General features: G+C 39.0%; 1 protein-coding gene across 6 annotated transcripts; it reads left to right on the top strand.

Annotated features, from left to right (window-relative positions):
* The first annotated feature begins 9,888 nt into the window (after window positions 1-9,888).
* Window positions 9,889-15,487, top strand: ABCI11 (non-intrinsic ABC protein 14). Of its 6 annotated transcripts, none has more exons than XM_089930035.1 (10): window positions 9,889-10,034; window positions 10,137-10,191; window positions 12,588-12,667; window positions 12,804-12,855; window positions 12,947-13,080; window positions 13,971-14,085; window positions 14,302-14,388; window positions 14,473-14,530; window positions 14,763-14,830; window positions 15,017-15,487. In XM_089930035.1, exons 1-10 carry the CDS (start codon window positions 9,949-9,951, stop codon window positions 15,131-15,133), a joined length of 852 nt encoding a protein of 283 aa, XP_089786161.1. In that variant the 5' UTR covers window positions 9,889-9,948; the 3' UTR covers window positions 15,134-15,487. The 6 variants fall into 6 exon arrangements, with proteins under 6 accessions (XP_089786161.1, XP_089786159.1, XP_089786158.1 ...); XM_089930033.1 differs by having other exon boundaries at window positions 12,555-12,667; window positions 14,482-14,530; XM_089930032.1 differs by having other exon boundaries at window positions 12,555-12,667.
* The last annotated feature ends 4,487 nt before the right edge of the window (window positions 15,488-19,974 follow it).

Genomic DNA, 19,974 nt, shown 5'->3' with positions numbered 1-19,974 from the left:
CGGCTCTCGGCGAAGGAAGGGGGGGCGGCGGCTCTCAGCGAAGGAAGGGGGGCGGCGGCTCTCAGCGAGGGAAGGGGGGGCGGCGGCTCTCAGCGAAGGGAAGGGGGGGCGGCGGCTCTCGGCGAGGGAAGGGGGGGCGGCGGCTCTCAGCGAAGGGAAGGGGGGGCGGCGGCTCTCGGCGAAGGAAGGGGGGCGGCGGCGGCTCTCAGCGACGGAAAGCGGGGGGCGGGGGGCGGGGGGGTTTGGGGGGGGGGTTGGGTGGGGGGTTGGTCGCGGCGGCTCTCAGCGAGGGGAGGGGAGGGTTTAGGATTTAGTTTTAGTTTTAGGGTTTCTTTTTTTTTTTAAATATTATCAGTATTTTATAGTCGGGCCGGGCCGAATCGGGCTTTTTTTTTAAGTGTCCAGGCCCGGCCCGATTTTTTTGGTCGGGCCGCTTTTCCTGCCCAGGCCCGACCAACGGGCCCTTTTTCAATGCCCAAGCCCGAAAAATTTCGGGCCGGGCCGGGCGGGCTGGGCGGGCCAGAAGACCCGTGATCACCTCTAGCTGGAGGGTATATCAGGGATATCCAAGTGGCTAGGTGGAGGAGAGTGATGGTCAGACTCATGATGTGGGTTCTCGAGCTCTAGGATTTGGGCTTTTCTCTTTGGTACCTTCACCCACGACCCATCTATCTTATGAAATTCCATTCTTCTCATTGTGCCCTCATTATAATAGTCGGTGTTTCTCAAGGGCTTTGCAGGTTCATTTGTTGGAATGGGAACTTTGAAGTGTTTGAAAACTAAGGTAAAGATCATGCCGTAGGGTAAACTAAACCTAGAATACCTATGACATAGGGCAATGTAGTTTAGCATAAGTCTAGGGAGGTTTAGGGGTATCCCTAGTAGGATATGGTGCATTATAACTAAATCTCGCTCCGAAACAAAATCGAAGCGACCGATTTTGGGAAATAGGACCCGGTTGACAATACTTAAAAGAAGTCTCATCTCTGCATTTAGGTCCTGGGAATTGACAACATCAAGAGGGCCGCAGTCCTCTCTTCCTAAAAGTAGATTTAGGGCTGATTCCCTTTGGGGATGTGAGGTTGGAGCCTCACCGTCCCTAGGAATTTGTAAGACAGTGGATAGGACATCTTCATTGACTTCTACTAATGTCCCTTGGACATATCCAGTGTACCCTTGGTCCCCTAAGGCCATATTGCTAAAAAGTTCTCTAACTAGGCCGGGGTAGGTCAAGGTATTTAGGGTACAAAGGTGCTCCCACCCTTGGGCTCGGAGTCTCTCTCCAATAGAGAACCCCTCATGATCTAAAAATGAGAAATCTATGTACCTTCCGGTCGTGACTGTGCGATTTGCACAGGAAATAGTCGTGGTTGGCGGAGCAACCGGAGGAGACGGCGCGGAGGGTTCTTCCCGTCGTTCCTCACCGTCGGCCGCTACCCTAGGTCGCCTTCCACGGGTCGTCCTAGCCTTCTTTGGTGCCATGGATGCTAGGGTTTGTGATGTAGAGCAAACGGAGGCTAGGATTTGAGGTGGAGAGCAAATGGAGGCTAGGGTTTTTCGTTTTGGTCGGGAATGAAGGAGAAAGCTCGAGTCGGCTCGAGCGATTTCGACCTATTTAAAAAGCCCTCCTTCGGTCCCCGAGACGTCTCCGCGACTAAGGCGAGACGTCTCCCCTGGGGGGACATCTCTGCGATTTGCCAGAGACGTCTCCGGCACTGAAAAATTTCAGACTGAATTCGATCTTCTCCCAATTTTTGTTTAATCACCCTAATCAACATGATTTTTTTTGATAAACTTAGAGTGAATTTGTTTGTGATCCTCCCCCTTAATGATACATCCTATAATAATTTGATAATGATTTTTGAATTATTAATATTGAAATGAGGAATGTTTGACCAAATTTCGAATACCTATGAAATAGGCTCTGAAAATATCTCCATGAAGAGTCCAAGGGAGGGTAACCATCCTCCGGAAAGTCAAACAGTTCGTCATTTAGCTTACATGAATTCATGTTTTCACTTATGTTTACCTTGAGGTTGATTACTAGTTTGCGCAGCAAACAATGCAATACAAGTTCAATTCATTTGCTAGGATCATACAAGCTCAAAGCATTCCTTAAGAAGTTGAATCTATCTTTACAAAGGGGCTTTGTAAAGATATCAGCTAATTGATTTTCAGTGCATACATATTCAATCATCACATCATTTTTCAGCACATGATCCCTAATAAAATGATGCCTAATCTCTATATGCTTTGACTTAGAGTGTTGAACAGGATTTTTTGTTAAATTGATTGCACTTGTATTATCACACTTAATTGGTATATTATCCATTTTGATACCGAAGTCTTCAAGTTGTTGCTTAATCCAAAGAACTTGGGCACAACAGCTTTCAGCTGCAATGTACTCAGCCTCAGCTGTGGACAAGGCAACTGAATTTTGTTTCTTGCTAAACCAAGAAACCAAATTAGCACCCAAGAATTGACATGTGCCACTTGTGCTTTTTCTGTCGAGTTTGCACCCGGCAAAATCAGCATCGGAATAAGCAATTAAATTTATGTCAGATTGTTTAGAATACCATAAGCCTACATTAGATGTCCCTACTAGATATCTAAAAATTCTCTTAACAGCTTGCAAGTGTGATTCCTTAGGACATGCTTGGTATCTAGCACACATACAAACACTAAATAATATATCTGGTCTACTAGCAGTAAGGTAAAGTAAAGAGCCTATCATACCTCTGTATAATTTGCAGTCTATACTTTTACCTTTTTCATCTTTGTCAAGCTTGCAACTTGAGCCCATGGGTGTGCTGATTTCTTTTGCATCCTTCATCTTGAATTTTTCCAGCATTTCCTTGATGTATTTGGACTGACTGATGAAGATGCCTTCCTCTGATTGTTTTATTTGTAGCCCAAGGAAGAAGTTGAGCTCACCCATCATGCTCATTTCAAATTCTCCCTGCATAAGCTTGGCAAACTCTTGACAAAGACTATCATTAGTAGCACCAAAAATTATATCATCCACATAAATTTGTACAAGCAATAAGTCATTTCCTTTTCTTTTAATAAAGAGGGTTTTGTCTACATTTCCTCTCTTAAATTTGTTCTCAATTAGGAAATTGCTTAATCTTTCATACCATGCCCTAGGAGCTTGCTTAAGTCCATACAATGCTTTATGCAATTTATACACATAATCTGGATGTAAGTGATTTTCAAAACCTGGAAGTTGTCCTACATAAACTTCCTCCATTATATAGCCATTTAAGAATGCACTTTTTACATCCATTTGATAGAGTTTAAAATCCATGAAGCATGCATATGCTAAAAGCAGTCTAATAGCCTCTAACCTAGCAACAGGAGCAAAAGTTTCATCAAAATCTATTCCTTCCTCCTGATTATATCCTTTGGCCACTAGCCTAGCTTTGTTTCTTATTACTATTCCATCTTCATCTAGTTTATTTCTATACACCCACTTGGTGCCTATAATTGAAACATTAGGGGGTCTTTTCATTAGAGTCCAAACTTCATTTCTTTCGAATTGGTTTAATTCCTCTTGCATAGCATTCATCCAATTATCATCTTTTTCAGCTTCTTCTAGTGATTTAGGCTCTATTTGCGAAACGAAGGCAAGATAATTACTAGTGTTTCTTAAAGAGGATCTAGTTCTTATACCTTGTGAAGGATCACCAAGGATTAGATCCTTTGGATGACCATGTGCATACCTCCATTCTTTAGGAAGATCTTGATTTCTTGATGGAGGTTGATCTTCTTCATCTCGCTGATTTGTATCTTCTTTGATCTCATCCTCATGTTGTTTGTCTTGAGTGGAGAGTTCCTTCATTTGGTCTTCAAGTATACCTACATCACCATCTTCTTCTTTTCTAGAAGAATCTCCATTAGTTTCATCAAAAACAACATGAATGGATTCTTCAACAACGAGAGTTCTCTTGTTGAAGACCCTGTATGCTCTACTAGATGAGGAGTAACCTAAGAAGATCCCCTCATCTGATTTAGCACTAAATTTACTGAGATTGTCCTTTCCATTGTTCAAAATAAAGCATCGACAACCGAAAACATGAAAATAACTTATATTTGGTTTCTTACCTTTTATCAACTCATACGGTGTTTTCTTTAAGATGGATCTAACTAAAGCACGATTTAAGATATAACATGAAGTATTTATTGCTTCAGCCCAAAAATACTTTGGTAGATCCGATTCGCACAACATGGTACGAGCCATATCTGCTAGTGTGCGATTCTTCCTTTCTACCACCCCATTTTGTTGAGGTGTCCTAGGTGCCGAGAAGTTGTGATTGATACCATTTTCTTCACAAAATTTTTCAAAATACTGATTTTCAAACTCGGTACCATGATCACTCCTAATTGCTTTTAGTTTAAGATTGAGTTCATTTGAAACCCTATTATGAAACTTGATAAAAGCGGGAAAGGACTCATCTTTGTGTGCAAGAAATGAAACCCATGTAAAACGTGAAAAATCATCAACAATTACAAGACCAAATTTCTTACCCCCTAGACTAGCAGTTCTAGTGGGTCCAAACAAATCCATGTGAATTAGTTCTAAGGGTTTTGATGTTGAAACTATGTTCTTAGACTTGAAAGAACTTCTTGTTTGTTTCCCTAATTGACATGCAGCACAAATTTTATTCTTTTCAAAGTCTATTTTTGGTAGTCCTTTGACTAGATCCTTTGTAATTAATTTTGAGATTAAATCCATGCTAGCATGCCCTAACCTACGATGCCATAACCAACTAGTCTCATTGACTTTGGGATTCATGGCTACAAGACATTGGCCATCCTTCATGGTGAGATCATCAAGATCTACCATGTAAACATTTCCATGCCTATGTCCTATGAGTATGATCTCATTGTCAAATGGACTACTAATTATGCATAGTGATGATTCAAATGATACTTTAAAGCCCTTGTCACAAAATTGACTTATACTTAACAAATTATGTTTTAGTCCATTAACTAACAATACATTGTCAATAAATGAGGAGGGTGATATGGAGATTTTACTAACACCAATAATTCGGCCTTTAGCATTGTCTCCAAATGTGACTACTCCTCCTTCTTTTGATTCCAAGGTGACGAAGAGACTCTTGTCACCGGTCATATGCCTTGAGCAACCACTATCAAGATACCACATTCTCTTTTTATTTCCGGCTGCAAGGCATACCTGCAAAATGATCATGTGAAGCTCTTAGGTACCCAAGTTTTCTTGGGTCCTTCGTGGTTAGTGTAGTTGGTTCCCTTAGGCACCCATACTTTAGTTATGTTTTTAGCTTTTACAAATGTACTCTTGTTAGTTTGGATTTTTCTTTGAATACAAGAGTAGGCTTTATGTCCATTCTTTCCACAAAGAAAGCATGTTGGTTTTTCGGTTTTTACGTCTTTTGCTTTTACAAAGAAATTCTTTAGATATTTTTGTTGCTTATTAGTTTTATATCCTAATCCGGCTTTATTAAAAACAGCTCTTTGATTTGAAAGAATAAGATTTAATTTTTCAGAGCTTTGTGTAAATTTTTCAACAATTGGTTTGTATTTATGTACCTCATTCTTAAGATTCAAATTTTCTTTGACTAGTTCTTCCTTATCCTTTTTAAGAGATTCAACATTTTGTGCAAGTGAGGTATTATTATCGAGTAGGGATTTTACTTTTAGATTTAATTCCTTAATTAGTGTTTTTGCCTTTTCATTTTCAATGCTCAGTTTTGAATTTTTGATTTCTAGGTTAGTAGTGTTAATATTTTTAATGCTCTCCTTTTCAATTAATAAGTTTTCAATATTTTCCTTTAGTTTTTGATTGGAGGCTTTTAATTCTTTATTCTTTGCTCCTAACATACTACAATCACCCATAAGTTCTTGAAAAGCCTCATATAATTCTTCTAAAGTAAAATTTATGGTTGGGTTTTGACATACCTCGTCGTCTTTGAACGCCATGAAGCATAGATTGGCGGTCTCTTCCTTCTCTTCCTCGAAGGATGATGTGTCACTATCATCCCACGTTGCCTTCAATGCCTTCTTCTTCTTCTTTCCAAAATACTTCTTTTGTTGAGGGCATTCGAAACGAATGTGTCCCGGTCTCTTGCAATCATAGCATACGATTGGGTCTCTTTCTTTTTCCTTTTCTTTTTCCCAATCATTTCTCCCTCCAAATTTCTTTCTTGGAAAGGGTTTCTTTCTTCTCATGAATTTTTTAAACTTCCTTACTATCAAACCCAAGTCCTCATCTTGACTTTCTTCTTCACTCTCACTGCTCTCTTCTTCACATACACTTGAGGTAGCCTTGAGTGCGATTGTCTTTTTCTTTGGCAACTCTTCTTCATGCTGCTTCATCGTGAGCTCATGCGTCATCAATGAGCCCAAGAGTTGTTCTAGCCCCAAAGTGTTGAGGTCTTTGGCTTCTACAATCGCCGTGACCTTTGCTTCCCATGCTTTTGGCAGTGACCTGAGAATTTTACTCACAAGTTCGGGGTTAGTGTAAGATTTGCCCAAGCTTTTTAGGCCATTAATAATTTCGGTAAAACGTGTAAACATGCATGTGATGGTTTCATTAGGTTCCATCTTAAACAATTCATATTTGTGAACTAGAATGTTCACTTTGGACTCTTTGACTTGATTTGTACCCTCGTGGGTAACTTCAAGCCTATCCCATACTTCCTTAGCGGAACTACATGTAGAGACTCTATTGAACTCATTTACATCTAAGGAACAAAATAGTGAGTTCATGGCTCTAGAATTGAGTTGAGCCATCCTATCATCATTCTCATCCCAATCCTCCTCAGGTTTGGGAACTCGAATGCCATTAACCACATGTGATGGTTCTTGTGGTCCCTTGACTATAACTCTCCACAAGGCATAGTCTTGTGCTTGAATGAAGATTCTCATTCTAGTCTTCCAATAGGTATAATTTGTCCCATTGAAGAGTGGAGGTCTATTGGTTGCTTGCCCCTCGGCAGGAACATTGTTAAAGGGTGTTGCCATCTAGATCTTTGGCTAAGACGGTTAGGTCTTTCAAGAAATACACAGAGCACCTGCTCTGATACCACTTGTTGCCCAGAGATGGTCACCCAAGAGGGGGGTGAATTGGGTGTTTTAAAAACTTTTGACTAATTAAAAATAAAACACACGAATATATGCACTAAAGTAAAGAAGGAGGAATGAGAAAGGTCAATCGCAAACACAAGGTTTTATAGTGGTTCGGAGCTTCCACTGCTCCTACATCCACTCCCCAAATCACCTTTGGGAATTTCCACTATAATCCACGATTACAGTACGGTAGTTTTGCGAGTTCACTACCCAACTCGTTGTTTTACACCGGGCTCACAACAAACCCTAAAACCCCCAATTTCACTTAGGCTTGGGACGCCTTTCCCTTGTTCCAAGTCCCTTGACTGGAACAAGCACCACAACGAAAGAGTTTACAAAAGAAAGGAAAAGCTCTAAAAAGCAAATATTGCAATTATGAACAATAGAACCCGGAAGAATCCTTTTGCCGTTGGAAGCGTGGGAGATATTGATTCTTCCGATGTGGAGCGCGTAGGATTGAGTGTGAGCTTTGAATCCCAAGCGCACGAGAGTGATTGAGCTTGAAATCACTTGGGAAGCTTGAAAACAATTGATTTCTTCACTTGAAATGCACTCACTCCCTTGAACTTTTCTTTCTTACTTCTCTCTTGAATGATCTAGCTTTTGGGTTGGTGAAGAGTTGTTGAGAAGCACTTAAGAGGTCCCTTTTATAGCCCAAAAAGCAAATATAGCCGTTAGAGACAAAGAAAGAAGGATTTGAAATTCAAACCAAACCTGAAAAGCTGTCAGTCGCGTCCCAGTCGCTCCGGGGACGTCTCCGCTTCAACGGGAGACGTCTCGGCTACAAGATTTTACTTTTTCCGTCGTCTGGGGTCGACTCGGCACTTTCAGGGGACGTCTCGGCTTGTTTGCACTTTTTGAATGGGGACGACTCCGCTGATCTGGGGACGACTCCGCTTCTTTATCTCCGAAGAACATGTCCTCTGGTATTTCCTGAGAGAGTCGACTCCGCTCCTTCAGGGGACGTCTCGGGTTGTCTGCACTTTATGCATGGGGACGACTCCGCTGTCTCAGGGTCGACTCCGCTTCCTTATCACCGAAAAAACCATTCTCTGGAAAACCCTGAGAGAGCCGTCTCCGCTATCTTGGGGACGACTCGAGAAGTCTCCTTTTTACTTGCGGGGACGACTCCGCGTACAGTGGGGACGTCTCGCGCATATCTCTTGAAAATTGCCTTTCTGCCGCCACTGAGAGAGTCGACTCCGCTACTGAGAGAGTCGACTCCGCTAGCGCGGGGACGACTCGGCAGGTGCCGGGGACGTCTCCAAGTGTCCCAGTTCTTCCTGTTTGTGCCAGAGACGTCTCTGAAACTATCCGGAGACGTCTCGGCTGTCCCTGATCTGTTTTCTTTAACTCAAAATATTCTTCAATAAATTCATAAAAATTATGGGAACTTGCCTAGACATTTCTTAACAATATTCTCAATTAATCACATGAATTCCTCAATTAAATTGTTAAGATAAATGGAATTATACTCTAGTGTTTTGTATTCATCAAAATCCATTAGGGGGTCAACAACCTCTCACTATGGCTCGGATATTGATGGCACCTGCCCACTCTACTGGTGCCCCCCTAGATTTAGCTGAGTCACCGTCGAACAAAACTGCTTTGGCCCACAAAACATGCCAAGATATATCACCCGCCAGCAGCAATCACTCTAGGGGGCGTTTGGTAAACCCAACAGGATCACCATGGTGATCTAAGATCCCCGGTGATCCGAATACTGGGGTGATTTGATCCCAATGATCTAAGATCAATGTGTTTGGTAGACAATGGTCCAGTGATTAAAAATCCCCGGGTATCCATGAGTAACTTGTTTGGTATGGTACGGGGATCCAAGATCACCAACTACATAATACCACAAATACCCCTGATATATTTTAGATGGATTTTTTATGTGTTTTTAATTCTCATGAATCAAAAATGCAAGTCCATATGCTAATTTCTATAATAGCGTTATAATTTTGTCACATATTCTACTTTTAGTAGCTTTTATCATATATTTATTAATCATATAAAATATATTATAATAAAATATTAATATATCTATCAATTATTAATTATTAATATATTCTATAAAAATATATTTATTACTCCTATAAATTATTAATCTTAAAAAAATCTTATTTTTTATTATAGAATTAATATTTTTATTTATAATTATAATAGATTTTTTAATACTAATAATTATTTTGATTAAAAAATAAGGTAAATAAGAATAATATATTAAATATTTTAATTATATAAATATAAAATATAATAATATATTTCTACTATAATTTAAAATTATTCTTCAATAATAATAGGATAATAATATGATTAGTAATATATTATAATATAATATATCATTAATATAATATATAATATCAATATAATATAATATATATATAGCATTGACATAATATATTGATGGTATATTGAGGGATATTTTTGTCTTTAATTTTCAATGCAGGATCACTACCCTGGCGTGATCTTGGATTTCCGACCTTAAGAATGGATATCCCATCACCGAGTTGGATGGTGATGGGAGGAGCGGAGGTGATTTAGAATCACTGCCATGTAGGATCACCGTGGTGCAACTAAATGCGGTGATTTCATCACCTCCACCTACATCACTCTTGATCCTGGGACGATCACCCCATACCAAACGCCTCTAGAGTGGAGTCCGCCACAAGTCTGCATCACCTCTCCCGCCACCATAATTACGTATCCGTCGGTGTTGATTTTAACCTTGTTTTTTCAGATTCCACTTTTACCCTTCTACATTCTCTTTTTTTCCTTGCTATTTTCCCCGATTTATATATAAAGAAAAGTGTTCTTCGAGAGAGAGGAACGATGAAGACGACTTCCATTCCCTTGTCACGATCGGCTCCACCCCTGTCTCCAATCCGGCCGGTCTTCTATTCCAACAATCCTCTGCGGTATAAAGTTTTCCTTCTTTCTTCCATTTCTTTTCCTTGGAATAAATGAGAATAGTAGCTTTTTATCCGTCTCGTAATCCAATCCGTTTCCCTTCTCCGAAGGCTTCCTTCGAAATCTCCGGCACTACGGGTCTCAGCCGACCACTACCGCATCGAAGTAAGTCCTTTTTCTCTTCTTGTTTTTTAATCCCCGATGTGTTTTTTTTTTAGCACAAAATCTCCCGCTTATGACCTAGTTTAATTGTCTCGTGAAATTGGGTATACTGAATTAGTAATAGATTTCGTCGATGTCTTTAAAGATGGATATTTTTTTAATCGTTACCAATTCCTTGTGATGTCATGTTGTCTTGGTGGATTTGTGGATCTTCTCTCTATTTCATCTAACCAGATTTCCAAGTTTCCAACTAGAATGGCATCCTCATGCCTTCCGGTCATCAATTCATCGATGCTTGTTCCCTATCAAAAAAAAAGAAAAAGAAAAAAAAGGGCTCTTGTTCATGCTTGTGAGCTGTGACCCCTCGCTCATGGTTATGATGCTTTGTTGGTGTACGCATATTTGTGTTGATTGTCGAGCTTACATGTTTAGTTTGTCATCATATATTTATCTTCCCCTTCTTTGAATGAGTTTTTACTTAGTCTTGCATGTAGGAACATTCGATTTTTGGTGTTGAATTAGGTTTGGAGATTTGCTGTTGCTCCTCGATCTTATAGACCTTCTTTAGTTTGATTTACTTGTGCTTCTACCCTTTGTTGGTGTCGATGCATCTAAACAAGCAAAGTTAAACTATTACTGCTCATCATATCTATTTATATCGAGATGTTTAAGGAAATCCATTTAATTAAGAAATATTAAATACTATTAAGGCTAGTAGTGTTCTTGCACCATAGCAGTATCTAAATTCATCACTTCCTTACTCCTTTACTCCTTCATTGTCGTCCACATTTTTTCTTCAAGCAACTATAGCATACATCATATATTATAAAATCCATATTGCATTCTATAAAATCACTAGTTAAGGCCTGTTTGGGTAATCCAATAGGATTTAGGCTGAATTTCATATTGGATTCTTGGATTGGGAAGCCCATTTGAGTTGGGCCTATATCAGCATAACACCCCTCCAGCCTGAATCCGGTGGGAAGGACAAAAGAACTCTATAGGTCTTTTTCTGTTTTCCTACAAGACCAACAGATCCACATGCTAAGATTTAGATTGGAATTTCGGCGGGCTTTTAGAAGATGCAATGTTGAGTGAGCCAACAGGCTTGATTCCTGTAGGATATGTTGCAGGCCCTTAATGGTGGACCTTATTCATTGTGCTAAATACTTTCTAGATATGCATATCTAGATTTTTTTCCACTTAAATGTTATCGTGCATTCACTCTAACACTTGCATTAAAAGTTACATGTCCGTCCGTATCTAGGATTATCGATTTCTTCTATTTTTTGTTTCTTCATTGTTTTAATTTCAGCAATCCTTGCATCTTATTTGCTCTTTCTCTACAAAATATTTTCTACCACTTAATGTTTCAGAAGAGAAACTGAATATGTTATGCCTTGGGAGATTTAACTTATGTGGCTAAGGCATAAAATTATGTAAGTTAAAGTTTGGCTTCTGATAGTTTTTGCATAGGAACTTTAGGTAGAGCATATTTCATGGGTAGACTCTGTCTCTACTTTCATCTCAATTTTTGTGCCCTTGCAACCATGATCAGTATCTTTATCATTGGCATGTAGGATGATAATGATCTTCTAAAGCCAAATATTCATGTATCCATTGCATGTTTCTTTATATCCTTGCGATACACTAGTTCTGTACTTCTGTTCAAGATCATTATTTGCTCTAGAAGTGAGGATTTGTCCACATGGATTAAAGGAAAAATAATTTTTGTGCTTATGTCCTGAGGCAAAATTACACGAATGCTTGGAATGGTTCTTACTTCATTATGCCATTATGTAAAAATCCAATAAAGTTATGTTGCCATATTCGTTCTTATTGTTATTTTCTTAGTGTTATTTCCGCATTCATTTCATCTAGTAACTATAATATTTGATGCTGCAGTCCTTTCTTAATATTATTTATCGATTAGGTTCATTTTGGTGATTTTCAGATCATTGTGTATTTTTTATTCTGAGCACATGCTCAAAATCATTGTTTTACATTCCACCTTCTACATTTGTGTATTGCTCCAGTAGCTGAAGAATATTCTGCTGAATTCTTTTCTTAAATCCTTACAACTCTATTCCAATGGGTTTTAGATACATATGCCTTGGATTTGTTTAGGCTTGTAACAAAGATGTTTCTATAGATTTTTCATTATTTCTTTCCCCGAGGAATCTTCATATTGGTTTATATGAACTAATACTATAATAGTGCTATTGCAATCTCAGTTAGAACTTGCATGTTGATCATCATCCCTGATTGACCAATATTTTTTCCTTGAACTAGAGCAAAATAGAACTTGTTGTGTATTGATGTCACATGTTGTATTTCATACCTATCTGCAAGTTCATGAGCATCAGGTGCTTTGTGACAATGAAATTGGTTTGTTTAAGGTCAGAAGGGTCAGTTATCGACCTCCTGGGACCCAGCACAACCTATTGAGTGAAGTTAGTTTCTCCCTTCCCCAGAAAAGGTAAACATGAAAAGAACTTCTTCCTACATTCTGATTAGTAAATATTATAATATTTATCTTGATCATTTTAGTATGGATGCTGCCATCAAATGAAGCTTCTTGTCCATGAATGAACCATTCTTATTAATTCTTGTAGCTTTGGCCTGATTTTTGGACGAAGTGGAAGCGGGAAAACCACTCTTTTACAGGCTTGCCTTCAAAACTTGGGCATGTTTTTGATATTGATGGCTTCTTTACTATGTTTTTCTAGCTCACCCTTTTATCTGCTCCTTATTGCAGCTTCTTGCTGGACTATCCAAACCTACCTCTGGATCAATCAATATTCAAAGATATAGAAATGATGGAAACCCAAATGGACCTCCACAAACATTGTCACCGGAAAGGGTTGGCATTGTGTTTCAGTTTCCTGAGAGGTATAAAGTGCTTCTTAGGTTTTGTTAAACACTAAGTCAAAGGCGACAACAATTCTAGGGTTTTTTTTTTTTTTGATCTTTTATTCATGATTTAGAGATGATGCTATTTACTGTTAATAATGTTTAGTGGGATTGAGTTTGTTATCAGAAGGATTTTTTTAACTTTTGTAAGAACTAGGTTACTGTAATGTTTGCATGGTGTTTACTTCCGAGTAAAAGGGGGAAAAAGATGTCTTCATATTAAAATTATCTCATTGTTCCGAGAACAATCAGCAGATGCCAATAATTAACAGTTTAATTTTATGGGAGGCTTGATTATTAGGTTGAATTTTAATGAGAAATAAATGTGTTGGATTTTAGTGTTTCTGAAATATGATTCTACTAATGGCTAGAGAATAACTCATTTTCATTGACAGAAACTGGTGTTAATATAAGCAATCTTGTATATAAGAGACACAACACTGCAATGTGAGGAATGTGTCATTTAATCTAAAATAGTGACTCAGATCCTAATCGTTAACCTAGAATTAATTTAGGCTCATAAATTTTGGAAATTTACACAATTTCTGGTATTAAACATGATTTCTCATAAAAGCAGATAACTTGAATAGAGTTATGAGGGGAACTTTCTGGATACTGCTTAATTTTATCATAGATCTTTCTGGTATTTTTAGCGGTAGAATGGTTTATGATTTCACTTGAGCTGTAACAGAATTCCCTGTGGTCTGGGCCGTAACATAATTTCTATGACCAGAACTGTCTCACTAGATTGACTAAACAAACATCTTGAAGGATGATTGTTATATATGATACTACAACTTATTTGCTAGCTTTATCTTTGTAGGCTTTTTTTAATCACTTTATAATTTCATGAAGTTGATATATTCTAGGTACTTTTTGGCTGATACTGTGCTCGAGGAAGTTACTTTTGGCTGGCCAAGACAGAAGGCAGACCTCGCATTGAGAGAACAACTTGCTTTGAAACTTCAATTTGCAATTAATTCGGTATACAGGAGAACTTTTTAAGTTTCTATATGCATCAACCATGTTTGCATTCCACATTTATTTTTCCATCTAATTAATTGTCCAATAATCATTGCTAATTACAGACCTATGTAAGTTTCTTCAAACTGCTTCCCAGTAATGAGCTTTCTGATAAACTCACCATGGGAATAGTGAAACTTATTACTTCGTCACTTGCTGAATATATAAATATTCCAGGTCGGTTTGAATACGATCTCCTTGGAGGAAGACCCACATTCTTTAAGTGGTGGTTTCAAGCGGCGTCTGGCTTTGGCTATTCAATTAGTAAGATATCTGAAGTGGCTGATACTCAAATGAAAATAGTGGCATTTGATGGCTGCTCTATTATGTAGTTTCTGAATTCTTAAGGATCTTCAGGTTCAAATGCCAGATTTGCTGCTACTAGACGAGCCTCTTGCAGGTCTTGGTATGATTTTGCTAGTATCTAGTAATTCTATAATGGTCATCTCTCCCTTCAGTATCAAATATGTAGAAACGAAACCAAGTTTACAAAGTCTTGAACTTGGTGATGTCCTTTTTCTTGGAGTGCACTGTTAATTTTCAACTACTTAAATTGTTCCCTCTTATGTAGTTTGGATATTTATTATCTTCCAAAAATCCTTGTGATATTCTTTTCATTTTTTTACTTTTGAGATCAGATTGGAGAGCTCGTGCTGATGTTGTGAAGTTGCTAAAGCATCTAAAGAATGAACTAACACTACTTGTCGTGAGTCATGATTTGAAGTAACTCTCCCTCTCCCTCTCTCTCTCTGTGTGTGTGTGTGTGTGTGTGTGTGTGTTTGCGTGTGCTCTTGACCAATACATCCTCTGCTGTAAAGATGATGCTTCTTGCTAAGCAGAAATTTTGTCTGAAAATGATAGCCATTCTAACTTGGAGTTCTAAAATTTTCAGGGAACTATCAAGTCTGGTGGATCTATCATGGAAGATGGAAATGGGAGGGATGCTAAAGGAAGAACCCCTACCTATATGATGCTACAAGTCCCCTTTCCTGTCCCATTATTTGCATGATGATTTTACCCAAGACAAGGGAGATGTCGCTGCATCTAGCAAATGATACTACCATGCACCTCGAATGAGCCCCAACGTAAGAAGTCCATATTCTTGGATGACTTGTGAGCTATCCCTGAAAAAGTTGATCACTCCTCGTAACCATATCAACTGCTTGTAGTTTGCTGATAATGATCGCTGTATGTACTGTTGGAGGATTTTTTTTTTTTTTTGAAAAAAAATCCCATTAGAATGTGTGCAAGGAAACATCTACGCTGCAGTTGTTGCTTGTTTATGTTAGACATTATATGATGTATATGACAACTAACTCTCCTCTGAATATCAAAATATGGAATTGCTTTTGTTTTCTGTTCAGGTTTGTGGAATCATCAATATTCACTGGCAGTAAGCTTTTTTTCTGTTTCAAAATGATCGTAAAGAATTGCAGAGATTGCAAATGCAGATGGTTTTATTGGTTTATGAGCAGTTTTCCATCCTTGGGATATGCCAATTATTCCAATTGTGCATGGCAAAAGGAAAAGGAAAATAGAAAACAAAATGAAGAAGAAAATAATGTATATCACCTTCTTCCACCCCAACTTTGCATCTCATTTTCAGTTTTTGGGTTTTCCTTTCCTCAGTTATTGAGGTTCCAGTAATATTGAACCATAATGAGAATGGTGGAGAGCTGTCAGCAAAACCAACTTATTGTGTCCGGGTTGTATATTGGGGCAAAAAAATGGTTTATCTTTTTTTGCAACGTCAACCATAGGATTGAATTTTGCATAGATCTCAATGCACTTCTAACATTACTTTCATATGCCTGCAGGGATCTCATAGTTATTACATGATCCAACGGTTGACGTCACAAGAGAAGGTGAATCTATCTTTCATGCAGAAGATGCAATCCCTACTCTTATCCAAAAGCAGTACTTATTAAATTCAGAGATGGAAATGCTATACAATGACTTTGGGAGTGAGAAGCGTAGTTCACGCAGGTTGGAGAGGAAGCGTAGGTCATTCAAGGGGTTTGGAGAGATGACGTAGGAACAGATGGCACGACCTTTTTACCTTCTTTTTTTTTTTTACTGTTTCATTCTGAATTACTATAGGACTTGAAGTTGGTCGGGCCAGGCCATGCCTCTGCCTAAACCCAGCCCGAGTTTTTATTTTTTTCAGGCTTAGTCCCGCAAATTTTTGAATAATGCAAGCCTGAGCTCGACCTGAGCCTGGCCCAAATTATCCATTTAGGCCAAAAATAAGTCCAGCCTGAACCCAATTAAAGTTTGATATTTCCAAAATATTGCTTCATAAGTAAATAGGCTTGTTAAAAATTGGGCTCTTTTTTATAACACAAGTAAATGATACATGATATCTTATTCTTAGCTAATCTCATTTTAATATCCTTTACTCTCTCATTATTCTCTCTAAATAACAACATAAAAAAAACAAATTGATTTGGGCTTGAATTCGGACTCCGTTTCGGATTTTGTTTGGGCTTGGGCTAGGCTAATAAGATACCCGAGCCCGGCCCTCAAAAATAAATGGGTTCTACATTTAAGCTCAAACCCCGTCTGAACTCTTTCGGGCTTAGCCCAAAGCCTAACCTAGAAAATTTTCAGATTTTGCGTTGGGTTGAACTTCAAATTTTTTTTTTTTTGGAGAATCATGCCTAAACCCAATCTGACCCCGAGTTTGGCTCGAGCTTGAATGGGCTAGCCTAAATAAACTGAGCCCAACTCAGACAGACCCATCCCAGTGCCGCCACCTCTCATCTACATCACAGACACACTCAACAGCCATAGTATCGTGATCCAGGACCTGATTCAATATAAACTACTTTGGCTACTATGAGAATAATTAGACCGAGTCCAAAAATGATATTTACCACATTAAAAAGGTAAATCATGTGCTAAACTTCCCGAGGACCTAATTTGCCGATACGATGTCCAATTTAGAAATAGGCAATGGATCTCATTTCTGTGATGATGAATTGAAAATGGCACCATGGCCTCAATGCTGTATGGTTTTGGACAAATTAATAACTTGACGTGCTTTTCTCTTCTACACATAAAACATGTTTACATCTATATATGCTAGGCTTGATAAAATTCTATCGAAAATCTAGAGGTTAAAAAGAACTTACATTGCATTGTCTTTTGAAACTACACTAGCCTCAATGCTGCATTACTCTCTCCCTCTCCACAAGCATGTGCATGCACATACTTGAAGAAAAAGATTGTAATTGGCGAACCTATCCCTGTTCGACTCCTACTAGATCCAATACACCAAAAGGACAAGAAGTTTCAAACAGGAACTATGGATTGCATGGCTCACAATGGTCATTTAAGACGAAGAATTGCAATAACAAAATTCATTATTTTTTTTCTTTTCAAAAAGAGAGGAAAATCTATCTAGTTTTCATTTGCATTGGATGCATGCATATAGGCATAAGGCTTGGAATTAGCTTTGTGCCTACCAAGCAACATTCGGAAAGAAGGTACAACCAAGGAATAGTTGTTCTAGTCAAATTTATAATAAGCATAACTAATTAGAGGGAGCTGTCATAAGCTATTGTTAAGCATAAGGACACTGGTTTGCCTACTTTTTTTACCTCTTTACAGACAAAATAGAAGGAAAGAATACAAAATCCTCAAAGGTGCTAATTAATGCAGTTAGTGAAATCATAAGGGTTAGTACCTTACCTGATATTGGCCACCTTTTCTCTTGTCATAGCTCTTAAAGAGAGAGAGAGAGAGAGAGTATATATATAAAATCCTCAAGGGTGCCAGTTATTGCAGTTGGTAAAGTCACTGGGGTCAGTACCCCAACCAAATTTTAGCGAACTCTCCTCCTGTCAAGTTCTTTAAAATGGAGAAGAAAATACCAAATATTCATTGAGGAGAAATGGGGAGAGAAATAGAGAGGATGGAGAAGAAAAGCTAAGGTGGAAAGGAGGCTTTTGTAGAGTGTGTGGTTTTGGGCAGGCTTTGCAAGGGAAAATGCAGTCCGATCTTGAAAAGTTCCTGTAATAACATCCAGTCTCTACAATTGAGCTTGATTTCTAATTTCTAATCCTGTTCATGCAATAGCCTCTAGTCTCTACAATTGAGCTTAATTTCTAGTGCTGTTCTCTTCATGAGCTGATGGTAGTCTATCTCGTTGGGGATAAAGAATGTGTCACAATTTTGGCTCAAGTGTGGAGGGCAGTTAAAAGGAGTGGGAGGTCAAGGAGAAGGTAGGAATGCCACATGATAGCATGGCTGTGGGTTTAAAATAAGAGTAAGAAAACTACCTACTGAAGACAATTGAATCCAACTAGATTTTACAAATGCTTTGCACATGACTTGAAAGTGGATGAATGGATCTTGTCTCTTAGAAATAATTCATTTTAGGGAGAAAAATGACTATCGGAAATCAATATGATCTAAGAGTAGGTTGGTTTCTCGATATTTTTTTAATTATTATTATTTCAATGAGTTAGAGGCTTCTGATTTTTATTAGTCTTATCATCCTCTCGTTTTATTCTTGCATTGTATCAGGATTTGAAGAGGGTTTCATTTTTTAAAAGTCTTATTGTAATAAATTCCTCTCATTTCCTCTACATAGTAGTAAAAAATAAATATTGTCTGATGGTAAATATTATTGGGATATGAGATTGGTTTAACCCCCATGGATATGAGATTGGTTTAACCCCCATGAGAGTAGCACATGAGTATTATTGGGAGTTGTAGTCGATCATGCCCATAGTTTCCATTATATATGATAAGAGATTAACTTTACCATTTATAAGATGGTTGCTTATTTTTCATTAAAAAGAAAAAAAAATACCTAATAATCGTGGGCATACATCTACCTACCCATAGACCAACTCTCTCCATTATATGACTCCCTCTTTACATAAATCCAGGATACTATCATCATGGCATTACCTGGTTTTGAACTCATTTGCCATTCAAATCATCATGGCATTACCTGGTTTTGAACTCATTTGCCATTCGATAGCTTGTCTTGGTTTTGAACTCATTTGCCATTCAAAAGCTTGTCTCGGATATATTACCCATCTGTTGCTGGAAATTGGACCCGGGGGCCGCCGCGAAGCTGGAGAAGGAGGAGCTCCGCCGCGGGGAGGGCGGACGGCGGTGCGCCGGCCGGCTGCGTCCTCCTGTGCCCTCCTAGGGTGTGTGAGAGAGCGGAGAGGAGAGTGCGTCCTGTCCTGTCCCGTCCTGCAAAAAAGAAGCCGGTGGCCGGGCTCCCCGGCGCCGGCCCTCCGATGCTTAAGTCAGAGGGGGCAAATATGTGGAGAGAGCAAGCCAGAGGGTCAAGAAGAATAAGAGGATATTGGTGCTTAATTGTCTGTGCTGTTGTGTTTCGGTCCCTCCTTCCTCTCTTTCCTCCCAGGCTCCCTTTTATAGAGGGATTTTATGTTGCCCGGGAGGTGACAGGGAGTTTGTCCTCTTTTGTAATAATTGGGCACGATTTGGCCCATTAATGGCATAGTGGAAAATAAGGCCGACTCAGACCGGAACCAGAGAGTTGTCACGGTCGATCGGACCTGTTGGAGTGGTTGAACCGCCGGCCGTGGTAGGCCCGGGGTCCATGGATGGTAAGCGCATTTATTACCGAATGAACCGGCGGTCAGGGAGAGCCATACGCTTTGATGGTTCAGTGATCCGGAGATCGTCTTGAGCCGTGTTCATTAAATGACTGAGCGCATCGGAGACTTGAGGAGGTCTCATGCATTAATGGCAGGTCGTGCCAAATACCTGCGGAGATCTTATGCCTTGACGGCTTGGAGATAGCGGCAGGTTGTAGTGGAGTTGTCAAGTCCCTCAGGGGGTTAGGTAGGAGTTGAACATCTG

This window comes from Phoenix dactylifera, chromosome 4, assembly GCF_051530095.1.
Source record: "Phoenix dactylifera cultivar Ajwa chromosome 4, Ajwa_hap1_PhDact_Kaust_v1.1, whole genome shotgun sequence".
Lineage (NCBI taxonomy): Eukaryota > Viridiplantae > Streptophyta > Magnoliopsida > Arecales > Arecaceae > Phoenix > Phoenix dactylifera.
Note: the sequence above shows the minus strand (reverse complement) of the source record. Positions and strands in the feature narration are given on the sequence as shown.